Source organism: Arachis hypogaea, chromosome 5 (assembly GCF_003086295.3).
Source record: "Arachis hypogaea cultivar Tifrunner chromosome 5, arahy.Tifrunner.gnm2.J5K5, whole genome shotgun sequence".
Lineage (NCBI taxonomy): Eukaryota > Viridiplantae > Streptophyta > Magnoliopsida > Fabales > Fabaceae > Arachis > Arachis hypogaea.
The window spans coordinates 92,316,794-92,338,799 of record NC_092040.1 but is presented as its reverse complement, the minus strand read 5'-3'; the positions used below and the strand labels follow the sequence as shown (position 1 = coordinate 92,338,799).

The following is a 22,006-nucleotide window of genomic DNA, read 5'->3' as shown; positions in this document are numbered from 1 at the left end:
CTTGAATGTCTTCCTCGGACAGATTCACCTTTCATGGTGGTGGCTCTAAACAGTGACTTAGAGAGACGTTGAGAGAAAAACAAAAACATCTGGAATTGTTTTTGGACTAATTCGACCTTCTATTACACTTTAATTGTGGTCCAGAAATGAAGATTTACTCAAACCCAAGCCCAAGAGTGATCTACTTCCCATTATCAAAATATATGACGTAACGAAAGAGTTCTTGACCAAAACACATATCAAGAAGCCCAGCTAAGTAAGTTTGTGCATAAAGATTGGGCTTTATTCCATACCAAAAAAAAGTTTGGGCTTTATTTATTTGACTAAATTCTATAACCATATCAATACGGAAAAAAGTTGACGAAAATCGCAAGGACACATATTCAGTTATTGACATATACATATAGATAAATATAATTTTTTATATAACCAAGTTGGGTTGGTCTAGTGGTTAGCTCACTAGTCCGCTTAAGCAAGTGTCGGGGGTTTGAATTCTGCTTTGTGCATGCAGCAACCCATTGGCCAGCGACAAACCCTTAAATGGAGCTCTGGGAAACCAAAAAAAAATATAATTTTTTATATTACCTAAATGAACTTTATTAAAAAGTAATAAAGTTCTCTGCAAACCTTGATCCTTAAGTATATCAGAACTATAAAAATGAGAACCGAGTGTAGTGTATAGCGTATACCTAAACTGTATAAGATTCAAAATTTGTGCAACTTTTTTTAATGCCCTTTTTAATTTTCAGGGCTAGACAAAGTTGCTTCCGACCGGTTAGACCAATAAGAACCTGCCAGCTGTCACTATCGACTCGTGCGACCCACTAAAACGCTTGCACTTTAACTTTGCACGTGCACCTGCACGTGGTTTTCTCCCCAAAACCCTAAACCCTCGAAATCCCCCAAAATCAAAATCACTTCACTCTCACAGTTCCATACTCACTTCAATTCAATTCGCTTCACTTTGACTCAGATTCTTACCATATTCGTCAACGAAATGCAAAATCCAGTGGTGTAGTAGTTCATGATCGAAACTAGCTAGTTCATGTGGGAGATGATGGCAAACTTCGCTTCTTTTTTGTTGCTGAGCTGTGTTGTGGTGCTGATCGCATTTGTGCATGAAACGTTGCCGTATGGTGGTTCTTCTGGACCGCACATTGCAGATGTTAACCTTCTTTTGCCTCCCAAAATGACTTACCCTGTCGAGTACAGGCTTCAAGGAAGTGATGGTTGCTTCAAATGGTGAATAATAACTCAAACCTCCATTTTTTTCTTCTTTTTTTTTTTGCGTATTATATATGCACAATTCATGTATTTTTTATGTAATATTATAGTATTATATACAATTTCGACTTTGAATTTGAATTTGTGAAAATAAATTGAAAGAAGCTGCATGGAGTTGGTTGAGCTGCATGCATGATACATTTCTGTTATAAGTTCAGTTATTTACATTTTTTTTCCTTTTGATACCAAAAAAAAAAGAAAAAGAAAAAAAAATGAAACACATGCATACACCAACAAGAACATACAAGCCTGATAACAATGCGATCAGTGTGAGTTGCAAAGTTAGTTAGTTAGTTAGTGGCTTATTGCTATGCATTGTTAGTGGGGTTAAGTTAAAAATTAAAACAATCATGCATATACAGCAGCTTTGTACCTAATAACTGTAAGATGATTCATTCATTCATGTCAATGAGAAATATGCTCTCATTCTCCAAGTCTCTATCTTCCTTGAGTTCTCCAATTGTCCTTTCGTGAGCATCGTTTGTTAAATGTTTTGTAATACGTTGTTAGGTCATGGGATCATCATGATATACTATCTGTACTGCCGGAGTACAACTCTAGCAGCAAGTGCTCAACTAGTGCAAGGCTGCGATCAATTGCCCCTTATAGTGGTCGGAAGGAGACTGCCGTTTATGCTGCTGATGTAAATACTGGGGTTGTAGTTCGATGCAAAGTCTTCATTGATAATATATCCAGGATCCAGATATTCCATAATTCTATTAAGCTTGATTTGGATGGACTTGCTACACTACGCATCCGTGCCTTTGACAGTGAAGGTCATTGTGAATTCTTGTTTATGCTGTATATTTCTTGGGATTATCTGACAAATATATGTATATTATCTTAGTTATACTCAAAACTCTTATTTTAATTTTCTCTCCTTGTGTTTTGATCAGATTGAAAATATTTATTGAAGTCCACTATTTTACTGCAGAAAATGTGTTTTCCTCATTAGTTGGCTTACAGTTTATGTGGAACCTTATGCCTGAAGTCAGTGGATTGCCTCACCACCTTGTTAATGTTCCTCTAAAGGATTCTCCCCTTAGTGATTGTGGAGGACTCTGTGGTGACTTGGATATACAAATAATGCTTGAAGAAAATGTAAGTCTGTGATTAGCAGGTTCAAATGTGTTTAGCCAATGCACAGCTAACACTCGTTCCAACCCTTTTTCCTTGCCCTGTTTTGCAGGGTGTATTTTCAGATCTATATGTAGTAAGGGGAGTTGAGATTGGCCATGAGCTTGTCTCTGTGCTTTTGCTTGAGCCACAGTTGAAGAATTTGTCTGATGAGATTGTTCTCACTGTAGCTGAAGCTATGTCACTTGATCCTCCCTCACCAGTTTTTGTCCTTGTTGGTGCAGTCATTCCCTATACACTTAAAGTCACTCGGGGAAATGTTCCTCAAGGTTTTGTTACTTTTCATTTAAAGCTGTGGCTGTCTTAGTTTTAAATCTTTTTTTCCTGTGATTATGTAAACTGCAGAACTAGCTGCTAGGAATATAACTGATCATGTCTAGTTGAGGAATCTTATATTTTCTGTGTTAGGATAATTTTTAGTAACATTGAATACTGAATGATGAATGGTTATGTGTTTATAGGCCCTAAATACGTGCCTCTAACACTTGTGCTATTCTTCATATTAATTGGCTCTATATATGCTTCCTGTTATGCTGTTGGTCAGCATTTTATTGAAAGTCTTACTAATATTTTATTTGTCTTTTGTAGTGGTTGCTTTACCGTCACCACATCATCACTGGTCTGTCTCAAATGGTTCGGTTGCTCAGGTTGACTCAAAGACAGGATTAGCATATGCATGGAACTTGGGAATGACAGCTATCATTGTTGAAGACATAAGGGTTGCTGGTCATGTACAAGTTTCTTCACTAAACGTCGTCCTACCAGCTTCGTTAAGTTTATTTCTAGCACCTTTATCTAGTACTGGTGATCGTGTGGAAGAAATCGACTCCATACCTCAAACGGCTCGTTGGTATGTAGTGTCTGGCCATCAGTATCTTATCCAGATAAAGGTTTTTGCACATGCTCATGATGCACAAGAGATTTATATCACCGAGGTAGGTTGCATTCTTTTCTTTCTCTTATTCATTTTTCAACGACAAGATTCCATTAATGTATTTAATTGGCATCAGTACAAGTGTATACTTTTATATTCTAACGTTATGGTGAGAAAAACTTAAAAAAAATATTCATGCTAGAAAATAAATTGAACTACCGTCCGTTTGGTAGATGTTATGTCATCCAACTAGTTGTCAAGTCAATCTGTTGGCTCAGACAATATCTTTAAAACAGACTACTGTTGTTACTTTTGCTTTGGAAAATGTTTCCTACAAAGGTAAATTGCTTCCCATGTCAACTCGGGCAAAATTGGGTTAAAAAAGAAGTTCATTAAGATGATGAGAACGATAAAACAATTTGGCGGATAAGGGTTCTCTTATAGAAACGCAGAAGCATAAAACACAAAAGTTATCTATAAAGCATAGTTTTCTGGTGTCTCAACATGTCTGAGAGGGAAAGTCCCCTATAAAGATCATGAGCTTTACACCAACTAGAAGCTAGGTGTCTAATTTTATTCCATAAAACATGTTTGTCAGAAAATCTCTCATTGAAGAGGTGTGCATTATGCTGCAACCAAAAAGTCCAAATGGTGGAAAAAAAAAAATGAACATTGCCACAAAACCTTTGCCTCTTTTCTGCAACCAAATCCAACAAACTAGTCAATAGAAATTGCTCTAGGATTATACGGACACCCGATATTCATCAAAGATGCTAAAGTTGTTCCATAAGAATACAACAATTGGGTAATGCAAAAAAAAAAAGGATGTGAATTTGACTTTGAATTTTCCCGGACATAACACACACATTAGGGGGAGATAGTCTTATGTGGTCTTCAAACCTGCAGCAAGTCATTGGTATTAATTTTTCTTAAGCACAATTGTCGATGTAAAAAAGTTGACTTTAGAGGGAACTTTGGACTTCCAATTGAGTTTATCTACATGGAAAGAAGCTGTGTTAGAGGAGTGAGTAAAAAATTGGAAGAAGGATGTACAACTAAAACTACCAGAGGAGTCAAGAGACCTTATCCTTTTGTCAAGGTTGGAAGACAAAGAAAAATCATCAAAGAGACCTAGGAGAGTCAAAGGTTTAGAGGATTCCCTATCATTAGGGTTACAAAAGAAATGGAAGTCCCGAGAGAAAGAGGAAACATATGTAATGTAAAAGAACCAAATAGGAGAATCATGCAAGGAAAGATGACAGAGATGAGGAAAAGCTAGGTTTAAAGAGGTATCTCTTTCCAATGGTCTTCCCAAAAGTAGAAATGAGCCCGTCACCTACAATAAAGGAGGGCAAGGGTTTGAAAGTAGTGTAACCTTGAGAAATGAATTTCTAAGGGCTAGAATGAGTAGCATGAGTATCAAAATTAGCATCCCATCCATTCCTGTCCACACCATATAATTTCGATAAGTTGATGCCAAAGAGATTGAGGTTCTAAGGGAAAACGCCATAGCCATTTTGACACCAAAATAATGTTCCTAGACACAATATTGCCGAGGCCCAAGACTTCTTTTTAGGATGGCATCATGGCAACAAACTTCCTGATTCACCAAGTGATCCTGCTTCCAAAGCTCGACACCAAAGGAAGTCTCTCATAATCTTTTCAATGTTGTTTGCAATTTGTGTCTTTTATATTCAAATGATAAGGAAACTTATTGAAAACTGGTTATTGTTGTACAGTTTTGTGTTGTTTGCATTGTATGATGTTTTCTACTTTCAATGCGGGCCTTGTTTCATCTGTTTTATTAATTATATATCTATATTACTCAATTTCTTCTTCTCTTTTTTGAATTTGTTTTGTATTTTGCTTGTGAGTTTTCTCCTAACAACATTTTTCATTGTATTGCAGAATGATGATATTAAGGTTTATGATGACCACAAATACTTTAAAACATTTTTGGTTTCAAATGATATTGCTGTCAAACATGGCTGGCGGAATTCTAAAATCCTTAAAGCTTATTCCCCTGGACTTGGAAAATTTACAGCTTCTTTGACCTATCCTGCTGGGACCGACAACAAAAAGGAGGTGATCCTTTTTTCTTCGAAATTTTCTGCAGAAGCATATATTTTTCTTTAATTCCTTTGTCTTTAATTATTTGTGACCTCTTTTTTCTTGATGGACCATGGGATGCTCTGTTGTCATGCTCTTCTTTGTTTAGGGGTGGTGAGAGGGTGTGTGTTGCTTTGTAGACTGGGCAATATTATTTTAAGTTTTTCCAAATCATGCTGTTTGTTAAACCTTACAGATTATAACAGTTGTGCAAGAGATTATGATTTGTGATCAAGTGATGTTCACTTTGGAAAATGAAAATAGAACCATCTTATTGCCTTGGGCCCCTGGTGTTTATCAAGATGTGGAGTTGAAGGCCATAGGAGGTTGGAAGTTTTTTCTGTCCTATCAGTTTGAGATATATAGCTTATTTCTGATATCTTTTACTGAATTTTGATCCCTATATGCCTATATGGTGTAGGTTGTGCAAAAGCAGTGAGTGACTACAAATGGTTGTCTTCAGACACATCTACTGTATCTGTATCAGCATTTGGTATTGTTCAGGCAAAAAAGCCTGGTAAAGCTACCATTAAAGTGTTTTCTATATATGATTCACTAAATTATGATGAGGTAATGACATTAAGGTCGATTACTTTTCACATTATTTACCAAATTGGTAACGTTTGGTTCTTTGTGGCCTAATCTAATAGCAGATTTGCATTTCTCATGCTTTTAGCATATCAGTTAGATGTTATAGTGATGCTCGTTAGATAGTAGCAATTAGGTATGCGTTATTGCCTACAGTGGAAAAAGATAGTAGCATCTATCAACTTACGATAATTAAAACTATTAAAACAGATATCAAATTTAATGATTTGATTATAAAAAAGATTGATGACAGCACAGTATGGTGTCCTGTAATCTATTTAGCCAGCCCCAGTTAGTGGCATGATGCTTGCTTATTATTGTTGTTGATAGTGGGACGTTTTCTTACTTAAATATTTTGTGACAGGTGTTTCCTATTGTACTTTCTCTGTGCAATTTGTCTGTTATCCATGTGTAAATTGGAAACTATTTTTATTTTGTAGTTTTTATCTTCTTATAGGTCCTCGTTGAAGTCTCCATCCCATCTTCTATGGTTGTGCTTCACAATTTTCCAGTAGAAACTGTTGTTGGATCACACCTTCAAGCTGCTGTGACAATGAAAGCAGCAAACGGTGACACCGTATTAAATAATATTAGGTTTCCTTTCATTTTACTGCTTGACCTTTTGTGCTTATGTTCGTTTTTCCTGTGCAGGTGCCTTCTTTTATAGATGCAATGTCTTTAATTCTTTGATTAAATGGAAAGCTGGAAGCGAGTCTTTTGTAATTGTCAATTCAACTCGGGACTTATCATATTTGGAAACAGCGACAAATACTCAGTTCCATTCATCAGCTGATGGTTTTCCTTGCTCTTGGACACATTTATATGCTTTGAATCCTGGTCATGCTGTGATCCATGCCATACTTTCTAAAGAATATAATGAATATAGTCATGGTCCTGTTGTCTTAAAAGCATCATTTCGTGTTGCGGCATATGTACCCCTTATTGTGCAACAGGCTAGTGATGGAAACAAATTTGGTGGTTACTGGCTTGACTTGGCTCAAACAAAAAGTAATAAGCAATCTCATACGTTAGAGGAGTTATACCTTGTCCCTGGGACAAGTTTAGACATATTACTTGTTGGTGGGCCTGAACAGTGGGACAAAGGTGTTGATTTTATTGAAACTGTGAATGTTATACGTCAGGATAATGCTCTGGTTGAAAATGGAGTTCTTGTGCATAGGTTATCTGGTAGCTATAACAGTTTGTATGGAGTTTCATGTCAAACACTGGGAACCTTTGTAAGTTGCAGCCTTTTTTAATGGTTGAAAGTTCCTTAATGTATTTAAAATTTAAGAGGATGTAAGAGTTAGCAAATAATACCTTTTCTTCTTTTAAATGACTCAGAAACTTCTTTTCAAACGTGGGAACTTGGTGGGAGATGACCATCCTCTTCCTTCAGTAGCTGAAGTTTGGCTGTCGGTTACTTGTAGCATTCCTTCTCATATTGTAGTCATTGCTGACGAACCAGGTTGACATCTTTTGTACAATGTGAGTTTTTTCTCGTCGACAGAACAACATGGTGATAATCTGAGTTATGCTTTACAGTGAATGAACGCGTAATTATTAGAGCCGCAGCTCAAGCTGACCGTAGTTCGGGGCAACTTCGAAATTCCCCTGTTACTGTGGCAAATGGACGCACTATTCGGGTATCTGCTGCTGGTATTAGTGATTCTGGAGAACCTTTTGCAAACTCATCTTCTCTCAGTTTGAGGTGGGAGCTTAGCAGTTGTGAGGGACTAGCATATTGGGATTATGCTTTTGATATTGTGAAGTCCAACAACTGGGAGAGATTCTTGGTCTTGCAAAATGAATCAGGATTGGTACTAAAATATTTCTGTTAAATGTGTCATTTTATTTACTGTCTCTCCTGTTTCTATATTTGGCAACTTTTTGTATTTTAATAACTTGATTGTTTGTTGAAACTTGCTGTCCTAAAAAACCATTTTATTTCAGCATGCCTTTGGCATTACCATTTTATTTCAGCATGCCTTTGGCATTGTTTTTGTTCACGTATGTCCCACTAACACTTTGTAGTTAGCACATGTCAAGTTAGTGTATCAATATTTTAATTTTTATACCTTGTGATCTATAAATTAGTTCTTTTCTTTTTCAATAAATTTCTTTCTCTACCCAAGAAAAAGAGTAATTGTTGTTGCTACTATTTGGTATGTTATAGGGATGTTGTTTAGACTGAGAGTTATGCTTAAAGATTTTCTTGCATGAGTAGTGCAGTACTTTTAATAAATTTCAACAGAGACTTTATTATGCATTGACTGTGTAACATCCATTTGAATCTTTTCCCTTGTTTCTAATCCATCTTTGATCATTTTTACTTACCTTGAAGTCTTGAACTAATTCATGGATAACTTACATGACATTAAATGCTGTGTCTGTTAGTGCATTGTTCGTGCTACTGTTACTGGCTTCATTGGCAGCTTGGAATACAATACATCTCACCTCTTTCGTGAAAGAGAAAATTTGCTAACAGATGCAATTCGGTTACAGGTACTATCTACTGTAATAGTCACTTCAATATGGAGCTGATCTTTTTTTCTTTTCTTGATTAAATACGATTTCGCTTTCTGGTCTACTACGTCTTGCTGCATTTCTGTTAGTTGTGATGGGATTTTGTATCACCTATATCTCAATTGTTTGTATTATGTGTTGAAAAGATATCTTTGTTCAACGATGCAGCTAGTTTCTACCCTAAGAGTTGATCCAGAGTTCAACTTGATATATTTCAATCCTAAGTCAAAGGTAACTCAATATATTTACTAATTCTTTGTTGAACACTAACACATTATGGTAGAATTATTTCACCTTCAAGAATTTACAGTAGTCAACCACCTTGGATAATTTCACTGTTCATATTATGTGAAATTGCCTTGTAAAAAAAAGGGGATTAGTGGTAGACATGAATTTTAACCTGATATATTTCAATCCTAAGGCAAAGGTAACTCGATATATTTACTAATTCTTTGTTGAACACTAACACATTATGGTAGAATTATTTCACCTTCAAGAATTTACAGTAGTCAACCACCTTGGACAATTTCACTGTTCATATTATGTGAAATTGCCTTGTAAAAAAAAAAAAAAGGATTAGTGGTAGACATGAATTTTAACAATTACAATTAATTGACAACACAAATATCTACCCAAAAATTAAAAAGTCTACCAAAAAATATTTATAAAATAGATGATATACTGATGGATTCCTCATGGCCCAATATATAATATAATTACATGGGAACTGGGAGAGGTGAATAAAACATATTATGTAAGAAGAGCATGGGTAACTTTTGGAAGTTGTCAATCACTACTGAATAAACTTTTAGTGTGTTGGACTTATTATTTAAGGGCTGTTTAACTATCTTATATGTTTGCTTCCAGGTAAATTTGTCAATTACTGGTGGGAGCTGTTTCTTGGAAGCTGTTACAAATGATTCTCAAGTTGTGGAAGTCACCCAGCCACCATCAGGACTAGAATGCTTTCAACTAATTCTCTCTCCAAAAGGATTAGGGATAGCTAATCTGACTTTGTATGACATTGGGCTAACTCCTCCACCAAGAGCATCTGCCCTTGTAAGCTCCCTTGATCCATGTTGTTGTAACACCTTGTGGGATAAGGATACGTTTTTGTTGTATCATGACTTAAAAAGTTATTACCAATTAGTGTCAATAGGATATGAAATTTTCGTTCCTTTGTATTCTTTACTGTGATGTAACTTGGTCTCATTGTACAATAATCAGCTGTTATTTAGTGTTTGACGCTTGTTATTATTAACCATTACAGGTCCAAGTAGCAGATATAGAATGGATTAAGATCGCATCAGGAGAGGAGATTAGCTTGATGGTAATTTTTTTCGAAGTCTTTCTAGTTTCAGCCCTAACTGGGTCATGAGATTTTCTTAAAATGGACACTTAGCAAATGTTCCCACAGAAACGGGTAACTACTCTGGAAGGTAGCTGAATAACACCTTAGCCTGGTCCATCCTGAATGATATTCAAAGCTTATAAGAATTTAATCCATATTCAACCGAATTGATTATCATCTATATCTAGTTCTTAACAATGTCACCAGTTTTGGGGTTTTCTTTATTTCTTACAGAATTGTATGGAATCTATTTTACATGTCATAAAATTAAGTGCTGTACTTTCTTGACTGATTAGAGCTGAGGAAATCTGTATTACAATCTGTCTACTTTGGCATGAAAAAATACAAGGAAAGGAAAGGATAAATGCTTGCACCACTTGTTGATCTTGGTTTTTGCACTCAATGTGAATTCCTTTTCATTGGTTTAAAGGAGGGAACATTTTCTCATGAATTTTCTGATGAAAACTTCTACTATGTGGATATTGAGCTTGCATGCTGTTTTATGATATTGTGTTGTCACTTTAAAATGTAATATACTGAATTACTGATATCTATCAAACCTAGAATTGATGTTATCCTGATATCTGTAGGAGGGAGGTTTGCAAACTATTGACTTATTGGCTGGTACTAATGATGGAAGGAGTTTTCTTGCTTCTCAGGTTTGAATTGTTTTGCATTTTCTTTTGCTTTGGCTACGATGGTTTGATTGTGTGGGACATTGATGTAATATGAACTGACTTGAATATGATCTACATGATTATTATCTTACTGATTTTATTGGTCCTCTTGGACGTGATTGTCTTCTATTCACCTATAGGAACAGATTATAGTGAGTTTTTTCTATTTTGATTCACAAGTTAATAATGATTTGGAAAATATACTGCAGTTTGTTTACATGACTCTTCATGTACATGTTGAGGATGGTATACTTGAGCTGCTGGATTCCGACAATTTCTCAAGTCTTGTAGGTGGACATGTTAATGCACCAAGTTTTAAAATAAGGGGGAGAAATCTTGGAATTACAACCCTTCATGTAAGTCTATTGTCAAACCTTAAAATCTTGAACTTCACCAATCCAATTTTTATGCAGACTATTAGACTCCTGAAAAGTCAAAAGTTATTCTTTTAATTCATTGAAACCAGGTCAGTGCTGTTCAACATTCTGGACATATAATACAGAGTCAAGCTATTAAGGTGGAAGTATATGCACCACCAGTAATACACCCTCGTGATATCTTCCTGCTTCCTGGTGCGTCATATGTGGTATGTACTGTAGTGTGAATTTTTATTTTTCTTTTTTATGAAGTCTTTGTTTTGTGTTTTATTTTTGTTGGTTTTGTGGTGACGCTATTTTATTTAATTTGTTTGCTCAGCTGGCTATGAAAGGAGGCCCAACTCTTGGTGTTAACGTTGAGTATTTGATTGAAAATGATAAAATTGCAAGTATTGATAGATATTCTGGAAGGCTCTTGGCAATATCTGTTGGGAACACTGTAAGATGTGAAATACACTCAGACTCATAACTTCTTGATGTTATCTCGAATTTTAACTTTTGTTGTGCAAAATGCAGAGATTCATGTTTATGCATAGTTTAGCTGATTATGTATTGCAAACCTTACTTTTTTACGTCTAGACAAGACAAATTCTGTACTTTGGCTGAACACAGTAGTTTCTGTTGCTGCATTTGTAATGATCATGTCATTAGGACTGGCATGCTGTTGATATATAATAATATACGCCATCATCTGCCTAATAGTAGGTAAAACCATGAAAGTATGTTTTCAACACTACCTAAGCTTTGGCTATGCGCACAATGGTGTATGGATTTTCACTTGATTGGGTGTTAGTCAGAGTAGTAAAAGAATGGCTTTTTGGAATATTGGGCAAATGAGGATTGTCCTGTTTCCTTTTGCTCATACATTATACATGTTATATGGACTGTTCAGAGGAAAACTTTTCTTTCCTTTATTGGTATGTTGAGGATAGCCGACCCCACCTAGTGGGATAAGGCTTTGTTTTGTTGTTGTATTGGTATGTTGAGGATCTACGCAGCTTTGCATTGCTGATGTTCTCTTTGTTTGTGTTTTGCTTTTACATTAGGAGGATTATTAGTTTATTCTCCTTGTCATAATGGATTTCTTATTTCATGAAAAGCTTTTTTTGTTATTCTTTTATATCGAAAGCTATAAATTTCCCTTGCAAGCATGGAACAATTACTGTTGGGGCACTGCAGACATTTTAGGAATGAGAAAAAAAGGAAAATATTGTAGTTATCTGCTATGGCTTTAATTATTCAGTTCATTTCGTTGTTTTACAAAAACATAATCATAGATCTCTTAACATTTTATGATTTTGAGTGTATATCTTTCTTCTGCTCATGTGCTTCTTTGCCATTCCTAATGGAAAATAAAAAAAAGAAACACATGCAAATCATTAAAATTGTCTGGTTCAAATAAACCTGATGTATACTCATTTCTTTTAACATGTACTTTATGCATCCTATATTTAAGTATATCTGGTTTGTGGAAGATCTTAATCTAAGCTACGACATTACTATTGTCAGACAATTATTGCCAGTGTGCTTGTGAACGGGAACAATGTTATTTGTGAAGCACAGAGCAGTTTAAGGGTGGGAGTTCCATCTACTGTCAAATTGCATGTGCAGAGTGAACAACTTGGGGTTGGCCGCAAATTGCCAATTTATCCATTATTTCCCGAGGTGATGGTTAAAATAACAATTAAAATGAAAGAGAAAAGTTTCCATTCCTTTTTAATCTATATCTTAATGGCTGTTCTTTTTGGTATTGTCAGGGAAACTTGTTTTCATTTTATGAGCTGTGCAAAAATTACCACTGGACTATTGAAGATGAAAAGGTTTGGTTTTATCTTCAAATCTATCTTCCCATTTCAACACAAAATTCCTTTTCTTTCCTATATAGCTAACAAATGCATTAGGGAGCAGTTAACAAGTGCAACGTAAGTTACATAATCACGTGATGTATACTAAAGTTTGTAACACCTGGGAATATAAAGATCATAGTGCCCTAAAATTTATGCCTATCAAGAAAAATACAATGGAATTGGAAGGATATATTGTGCTCTAATAAAAACATTACTGAAAATGAAGATGTTAAAATTCAAATTGGGACTTCCCATTGCTTTTTATATTTGAGCATTCCTATGTATTTAAGGACCACATTGCACATGCTGGAAGCATGCACTATATACAATATCCCTTTTAGTAGTATAACTGTATCTTGAAATACAAAAAGTGTCAAAGACTACAACAAATCAGAGGTTTTCAATCTATACAGAATCTATGGTTCTGGCAGTGGAGTTGCTAATGCTCAACCATGTCACACCATCTGCCTATCATGATACCAAAGCACCACAATTTTATTTCAATGATATAGCCATACTTTACAGATCCCAATCTCAACCTTAAGAAAAACAGTTACCAAAGTTGATAGCCGAGCTATTACATTTACAGTTAAGTTATCCAAGCAGAAACCTTAAGACACACCTGAAGCTGAAATAATGCCAACAAGTTACTGTAGCTTTTTCAAGTATTAATGAAAATAAATTGCATGAGCATGATCTTCCAAGGACTTATCTGTGATGAAAACATTTTCGATAATGGGAACAATCCTGTTGTAGCACAACTTGTCCCAAAAGTTTAAGCTGATAAGAAGAGGAGCATGAATGGTTAAATATCTAACACACCTCTTCACGCAGGACTTTTTTGGGCTTGAAGCATGAGTGTGCATAGAGCTTTTTCTTTTCTTTTTTTTTTATTGTGCCTTATGTCCAATTTGTTTCTTTTGGGGGATAACAAGGATCGGACTCCAGATCTTTTAATCATTGGGGCTTTGAAACCATGTCATGAAAGCACTTAACCAAAAAGCTTGGCTTTGGGTTTGCATGAATGGTTTTTTCTTCTTCTTTTTATTTGTCTTATGCTAAAATTTTTTTCTTTTGGGATAATAAAGATCAAGGTCATAAAAGCCTTGATACCATGTTATGAGATCACTTATTTCAAAAGCTTAAGCTAATAGATACTTGAATGGTTATGTAATGCGTCCCTCATGCAAAAGCTTTTTTTGGGCTTGAAGCATAAATTTTGTATATTGTATAGGTTTTCTTTCTCTTTTTTGTTCCCCTCTTCTGCCTTATGCTTAAATTCTTTCTTTTTGGACTAATAAGGATTGAACTCTAAACGTAATCAGAAAAGCTTTGATATCGTGTCATGAATATTTTTTTTCAACTTATGCTTAAATTCTTTCTTTCTGGGGTAATAAGGATTGAACTCTAAGCCTTTTAATCACAAAAGCCTTGATATCATATCATGAAGCCGCTTATTCCAAAAGCTTAAATTGATAGGAGGAGGTACATGAATGATTATATCTTACAAATTTCACTGCCCTTATTTTCCATATATTTATCGGGTTCTTCAAAGAGAATAATGACTTTGCTTTGTTTATTTAGATATTGAGTTTCAAAATGGCAGAAAGCTTGCTTAGTGCTTCCGAAGAAAGTCAAGTTAGTGGTTCCGGGGATGAGAATGACCTTGGCTTTATTAATGTCTTGTATGGAAGGTATATGTTGTGCACCGTTTCTGTTCATATAGTTTGTGTAAAAATATTTAAAATGGACATAAATGATTTAATTTTTTGTATCTTATAATTGCTATCAAGTCCCTGTACTACATCATATTATGTTATCCAAATCTGAATAATACTCTGTTATGCTTCCAACATATTTTGTGCACACATCCTCAACCCCTTGAGTTGGTTTTATTGTTTCATTATATCACGTTACACTGCTGAAATTAATTCCTTGTAAGAAGCAGTGTAAAAGTGTATATGAAACATACTTCGAATAGCTTTATGAATCATTGTAAAGAATTTGAAAAGTACTGTAGAGAAATATATAATAAGTTCATATTTTGTTCAGGTCTGCAGGCAAGACCAGTGTTGCTGTGTCATTTTCGTGTGAACTCTCAACTTCTCGTTCAAAGCCGCAGTCAAGGTTTTACAGTTCATCTTTATCAGTGACAGTGGTTCCTGATCTTCCCTTGGCTTTGGGGGTCCCAATAACCTGGATTCTTCCTCCCCATTATGAAACTACAAGCCTATTGCCTTCATCATCAGAATCTTATTCGCAGTTTGATAGTCATAATCGTAAAGGAGCCATTATTTATTCTTTATTGAAAAGTTTGGAGAAAAGTTCTTTGCAAAAGGATGACATATCCATTGATGGGGACAGAATTAAAACAACTGCAAGTAATAATCTTGTCTGCATTCAAGCTAAAGATCGTAACACAGGAAGAACAGAGATAGCTTCTTGTGTAAAGGTTGCTGAGGTACGGAATTTTATCTTTCACTTACTTCTTTATTGAGGGGAGGTCTTTACTCCTTCGAGAGTATAAACCGACATTTTCCATCTTTGATCCATTCTGGTTTTTGCTAGAATTATTAACTTTTGACATCACACTATGGAACTTATAATACAAAATGATTTTAACTTCTTCCCCACTTAGTTTGTTTTCATTAGTTGTGTACAGAGGCCTACATTGTGTTAGAGAAAAGCTTTTGAAATATCAGTTGGCCTTATTGTGGTAATGTTATGGTCAATGTCTTTTGGGATTCACTTCTAGGCACCATTCTATCTTGTCAAAACAGCAAGATCTATTTATTGACCATGTCGTTTGCATTTTTGACATTTTTATTGGTTCGGAAATTCTAACATCTTAATATTTCTATTTTATGATCAGGTCAGTCAGATAAGAATAGCCACTAAGGAGGTTCTTCTCAGTGTTGTTAACCTTGCTGTTGGTGCAGAATTTGATCTTCCAACTAGCTTTTATGATTATTTAGGTATCAATACCCCTCAATGATGAATCACAGTTAGAAACTTCAGACTGAATTCTCATTGGCTGTTGTGTCCTCCTATGTTTCAACAGGAAATCCTTTTTATGAAGCATACAATGCAGTGCCTTTTTATGTTGAAAGTAACTACCCTGATATTCTTCACACAAACAGAACAGCTGATGGAAAAGGGACTGTACATGTCAAGGTATTGATGGTTTCCATCAGAAATAACTTTTCACGGTTTATAGAATCTTGAGCAAAAGCAGTGCAAGAATGGTCAGCTTGCATATTCTTTGATTTCTGGTACCCTTTTATTTTGGTGATCAAATTGAAGCTAGCTCATCCATGTGGGGATGACATAAGACCATATTATATTTGTTTATGGTGCAGACTGATGTCTGGTACTTTAGTATTTTTTTTTTACATCCACTGAATTGCTTTGCTCAGCTAAATAAACTAATTGAAATATTGTCCTGGCTGACTCATGAAGGCAATTCGACAAGGTAAAGCTCTTGTGCGTGTATCAATTGGTGAAGCTCCACAAAAATCAGATTATGTGCTTGTAAGTATTTGCTTGTTTTTAAAAAATGCAGTTTAGAAAAATCAAGTTACAGCTCCACAATGCGGATCAGCTCGGATATGGCCAAAATCTCGATTCGATTCGCACTAAAATCATTGGATCGGATCCAATATATGCGATTTCTAAGCTTGGATCCGATCCGATCTGCACATTTGTGGATCGGATCTCTAATATGCGGATCGGATTTCTAATATATCCGCAAAACACATAAATATTTTAAAAAGTTTATTTTATTAAAAGAATATCAATAAAATACTATTTTTTACTCTTTTAAACATGTTTACTCTTAAAATATTATTAAACATACATTTCTTAAATAACAAAAATAAAATAATACAACATATATGATAATTATTAGTTGAAATAAAATATAAAAAGAATATTTACTTATTTATTTATTTACTTTTGTGGATCTGCGGATATACAGATACCTACATGAAATCCGCAATCCGATCTTATTTGTGTGTGGATCGGATCCGATCCGATAGCCTTGCAGATCGGATCGATATCCACAATTTTTGGATCGGAGTCGTATAAATACCGCGGATATGCGGATCGGATCCAATCCATGAACACCCCTATGTCTAGATCTCTTTATGCATTATGCTAAATATTTTGGAAGCCTGTATTATTATGACAATACATAAATCATATCATGCTGATGCTCTTAAAATATGCTGGTAATTGTGTTCAAGGTCATTTTACCTTTTAGGACCAGTTAATTCTGTAGATCTACGTCATCTCTATTTCGTTTTTGTCAACTTAAGAGAAATAATACCTTAAGAGTCAATTTAATATCACTAGATCAGATATTTCTCTCCTCTTTCTCTGTCCTGTTGCATTATCTAAATAGGCTTTTTTCCCCAACAGATTAAAGTTGGTGCTCATATACATCCTCAAAATCCAGTCATTCACATTGGAAGCCCTCTTAACTTCAGCGTAAAAGGTTTGTTATTTTGATTTGCCGGAATGCTTTCACTTTCATGAAAAAACCGACTTAACAGTAATAAGAATATTTGTTCTTCATGGAAGTAATATTTACACTATAGATAAGTATGAATTATGAACTTCTCTATAAACATGAGGTGAAGAATTATGCATGCAGCTGCAACTTAACGTAGGATTCTAGTCAAAGTTGTTTCTCAGCTAGGAAGCACATAGACTTCCTTTTGCAAGATGAATACGATAGAAGACAGATAATGATAATATAGTCACTGTTTTTTCATTACTCCTATTTGTAAAACAATGTAAAAATAAATAAATATGAGAATTGGATATCTCAATTCTTTAGTATCCTTGTATGTATCTGTGTGCTTGGGGAATAGGACAAGTGCATGTGTATTGCGATATCATACTCAAATAGGCTCATACAAATCAAACATTTAAACTTATTGGACACTTAAAGTCACTTAACACATACTATATAGACAGTACTTTTACTTAACATTTGGTTGCTTTATCATCCTTTTTTTTCGAGTAATAGGATAAATAGGTCCTTGAAGACTTTTGTGATGGAATTATAAGTCCTTGAAGAAGAAAAAGTACCAAGTTCTTGAGAAAATTGTGATGGACTTCCAAGTTCTTGAGAGAAAAAATACCAAGTCCTTGAAGAATTGCAACTTGGACATGTTTTGTCTTTTCATCGTGGACTTATAAATCCAGTGGTGCGATTTTTCAAGAACGTGTTTTGTACTTTTTTCCCTCTAGAAACTATAAGTCCATAACAAAAAGCTTTCAAGGACTTAGTACTTTTTTCTTTAGGGATTTATATGTCCATCACAAAATTCTACAGGGACCTACTTGTCTTATTACTTTTATTCTTTATTTTTTAGTATTTGTCCCAGGCTATATCCATGTGATATATCTGTATTAGATATTGTGTCAGTTCTTGCTCTAAAGCTGTCAGCATGGCAGAGTTATTTTCAATTTCTTGAAGGAGTTTGGGTTCGACCCTTCAATCTTCTCCTTTCTATTTTTTCATGAACGATAATGTCATTCTGATTTCATATTTTAGGTTTGAGCGATACTGTTTCTGGACAGTGGTTTACCACAAATGGAAGTGTCGTATCGGTTGACCCAATATCTGGGATGGTCAAAGCTATTGGGGAAGGTTCAGCCCAAGGTGCTGAAATATTAATTTTTAAGTACAGAAAATGAACTTAACTGTGCAATTGTCATTGCCTAGAGATTTTGCTTTAGAAACTCTTATACAAATTTATGGTTGAAATTTGTTATTATGAACAGTGTCTTTCCAGTATGCAAGATCAAAACTGCAAACAACAATTACAGTATTAAAAGGAGATACCATTTCTGTTGATGCTCCGAAAGAGATGTTAACTAATGTTCCATACCCTACAAAAGGATACAACTTCCCCGTGAAGCTAAGGTTTGTGAATTACAATCCTAGACATGCATTTTGTTTGAAAGGAACTAGCTATTTTCATGACTGAATAATTGATATTAAATTATTAATACCTACAGCATTAGTGCTGGTTCACCTGGAGGAAACAATGGAGTTTCGTTTGATTGTAGAGTAGATCCACCATACGTGGGGTATTTCGATCTCTTCTCATTTTTCTCTAAGATCTTTTAATTCCTTCAACACTCTGTTCATTATTTTATATGTATGTTTTCTTTTCGAATTAACTGAAGGTACGTGAAGCCATGGCTGGATTTGGACTCTGGCAACACATACTGTCTTTTCTTCCCTTACTCACCAGAGCATTTGGTGCACTCGGTACCCAAGTTAGAAGGCTCGAGACGAGACATATCTCTCTCCATATATGCTTCCCTTAGACAACATAATGGTATTTCGGGATCTGCTTCAGCACTTTTTATTGGAGGGTTTTCTGTAAAGGAGATGGGCAAGGTATGGCATACTAACAGCAAAATTGGATTGTATTTTTCCATCTCATTGCTTGAGTATTTGCATGACAGAAGTGTTGATTTTATTTTTTCTCCTGTTGAATTCCCTCGATCTCATGATGCCTCAAATATGAGTGGTGGAACAAACTATACAAGTTTAGTTTGTGATGCTAAAAATGTTAACTTTTGTGTTCCCTCAGAATTCAATGCAACTGAATCTGTCTCCAGTCTCTAACAGAAGTAGTATAACCATCTTGGGAAATACTGGTAAATTACATACCTTGCTTTAGCATTTGAGTAAAAGAATGTCATTGCCAATTTCCAGTTTTTGCATATTTGTTACTATCTTCAAAATATTTGACCTCTGCCTTCTACCATATTGTAGATGTTGAAATTCAATGGCATCACCAAGATTTGGTTATGGTTAGTCCAATTCATAAAGAAGATTTTGGCATTCGAGGCCTGGCACAATATGAGGCAAGTGGTTTTACTCTGGTTCAAAGTAAACCTGAATTTGAAATTATTTGTTAAGTGTAGATGTACACAATTGGTTTTCCCAAGGTAATTGGTGGCTTGGCACATCGTTAAGGTTAATAATGCTGCATACATTTATTGATTCCACTTGATGGAAGCCTTTTGCACTGAGCTGCCCCAAATGAGCCTTGTGTTTCTTTTCTCTGTGCTGCTGTTAAATGCTAAAAAATTATCACCTGTAAAATTAGCAACTGATTGCTGAACTGGTCCCCTTTTCTTGTCTCTGTTTCCAGGTGAAAGTGCTGAAAAACAAGAGATTCCAGGACAAAATCATCGTTACACTTCCAGCTACTGGTTAGCTAATCTCGAAAGCTGATAGAATTTGATTCCTATCAAGAATTTCTGAATTTCTTATCAAAACATGCAAGGACTGAGCATGATCACAAGTTTAATTTTTCTTTCATCTGTTTTACAGGCCAGAGAGTAGAAATAGGTGTAAACTATGAACCTGAGGAAACAGCGCCGTCCAATGGAACCTTTGATAAAGCCCTCATTGCAATCATACTGGGGACACTTCTGCTGTCAACTCTCATATTTTGGATCTTTGGCTTCTTGGATGGACGAGTGAGATCTCAGCGAACCAGTGCCCTGGCTACCACAAGCAGCGCCACAGCAGCACCTACCACACCGGAAAGAAGCAGCCCTGCCATTGTAAAGGAAATGTCTCCTCGGACGCCGCAACCTTTTGTAGAATATGTGAGGAGAACTATTGATGAAACTCCATACTACAAGCGAGAAAGGAGAAGGGTTAATCCACAGAATACGTTTTAGGGTTTTCATGGGCTAATTGACACCTCCCACAATTTTCATCACACATAGGTGGAGTGCACTCTTGCTCATTGTTGTATTATAATCTTCTCAATGACAATTTTGGTAATTAGTAGTGTAAATTTAAGAATGTATGCTAGCATTCTGTATTAATTAGTGTCCATTTATATGTATGGTTGCTAGGTTAATGTTGTTGTGGATGTGATGTTACCATGCACGTGAAAGGGTGGAAACTAATAAACATTCCCGGGGAGAATAAAAGCACAACCATATAAATTAAAAAAAAAAAAAGCGTCCAAACATAAGAGACTGGTAAAATGAAATTTCCCAGTTTCTTGTTAAAATTTTGTTGGGTGTTAAAAAAGGAGTTTGAAAAGCTACCATGCATGCTGAATGCGGATGCCTTTTGGGACTTGTTTAAAATGTTTCGATTTAGAAGTTGGACATCGATATTCCAGTTAAAGGGTAGAATTTAATGGAGCATTTTGATGCAGTAATAAAAACTTGATGATCACAATAGATCTTCAAGTTGTAGGCAATTATATCTTAACATTTTTAAAATGAGGAGTGTTAGGGGTCGGCAACTTTTGTGATTTGTAGAAATCAAATAGCCATCAATGATGATTTTAATGGTGAGATTAATGTAAGATTTTATCCAATGACTCATTTTTCTTTGTTAGTTACATGCTAATCAAAATTTAATAAAGTTGTTGGCCTCCTAAATTTTTCCTTTTAGAATTGTAGATACCTATAAAAAAAATACCGAAAGATTGTTGTTTGAGCTAATGTGAGAGAGGCATCGAAAATTACTAAAATACTCAACATTTTTCCTTTAACCTATTGTATTCTGTTTTATTAATGCATGAAATTCTTATCAATTGAGCAAGTTTCCTTTATCCCGCTGTGTAGGTAGAAGTAAAATGCGCTGAACCAATGAAGCATGAAATAAATAAGGCTGAAATAAGACATGCGTTTTGGGTGATAGGACTGTTGCTGGTGTGAGTGACGCTTAAGAGGGATTAAAAAAATATTATATGCACTTAAAAAATCAACTACTAAATTAGGTATTATGTATGTACATATAAATACAAGTATTATTTAATTTATTTTTAATGTGTATTTTGTATTTTAACATGTATTATATATGAATGACTGATAGTTGATTTTTAGTGCATGCATATAGTATGGGAGTGGAGGATATGCTGCCATAACAAATTATCCTTGAGCATACTAACATACTAATCAAATCCTTATTCTTTAAGGTTTTTAATCAACTCTATGTTTATAAGTATATCATTAGTGATTCGATTTACTATTTCTGTAGAATATACATGTAAATTGAATTTAGTTGATTCGATTTAGTATTGATATAGATTATTGACATTTATTACTTTAAGTTAATTGTATTAATTTTAAAATATAAATATCAATAAGAAAATATCCCATTTGGATTCAAATAAAATATAAAAAAATCAAAACAAATAAGAATAGAAATTCAACTTTTGTGTTTTAGTTCAAAT

The 22,006-nt window shown here is 34.9% G+C and overlaps 1 protein-coding gene across 1 annotated transcript; it reads left to right on the top strand.

Annotated features, from left to right (window-relative positions):
- The first annotated feature begins 678 nt into the window (after window positions 1-678).
- Window positions 679-20,674, top strand: LOC112801932 (nuclear pore complex protein GP210). Its single transcript, XM_025844884.3, has 36 exons — window positions 679-1,242; window positions 1,795-2,060; window positions 2,219-2,385; window positions 2,474-2,690; window positions 3,010-3,356; window positions 5,204-5,380; window positions 5,601-5,730; window positions 5,826-5,974; window positions 6,450-6,561; window positions 6,644-7,230; window positions 7,337-7,460; window positions 7,538-7,812; window positions 8,390-8,497; window positions 8,687-8,749; window positions 9,386-9,577; window positions 9,789-9,848; window positions 10,460-10,528; window positions 10,756-10,902; window positions 11,013-11,132; window positions 11,243-11,362; window positions 12,433-12,588; window positions 12,681-12,743; window positions 14,355-14,464; window positions 14,823-15,231; window positions 15,643-15,745; window positions 15,832-15,944; window positions 16,230-16,301; window positions 17,190-17,265; window positions 18,334-18,441; window positions 18,564-18,705; window positions 18,801-18,872; window positions 18,972-19,188; window positions 19,385-19,451; window positions 19,570-19,661; window positions 19,952-20,012; window positions 20,134-20,674. Exons 1-36 carry the CDS (start codon window positions 1,046-1,048, stop codon window positions 20,487-20,489), a joined length of 5,844 nt encoding a protein of 1,947 aa, XP_025700669.1. The 5' UTR covers window positions 679-1,045; the 3' UTR covers window positions 20,490-20,674.
- Window positions 20,675-22,006: the final 1,332 nt, after the last annotated feature.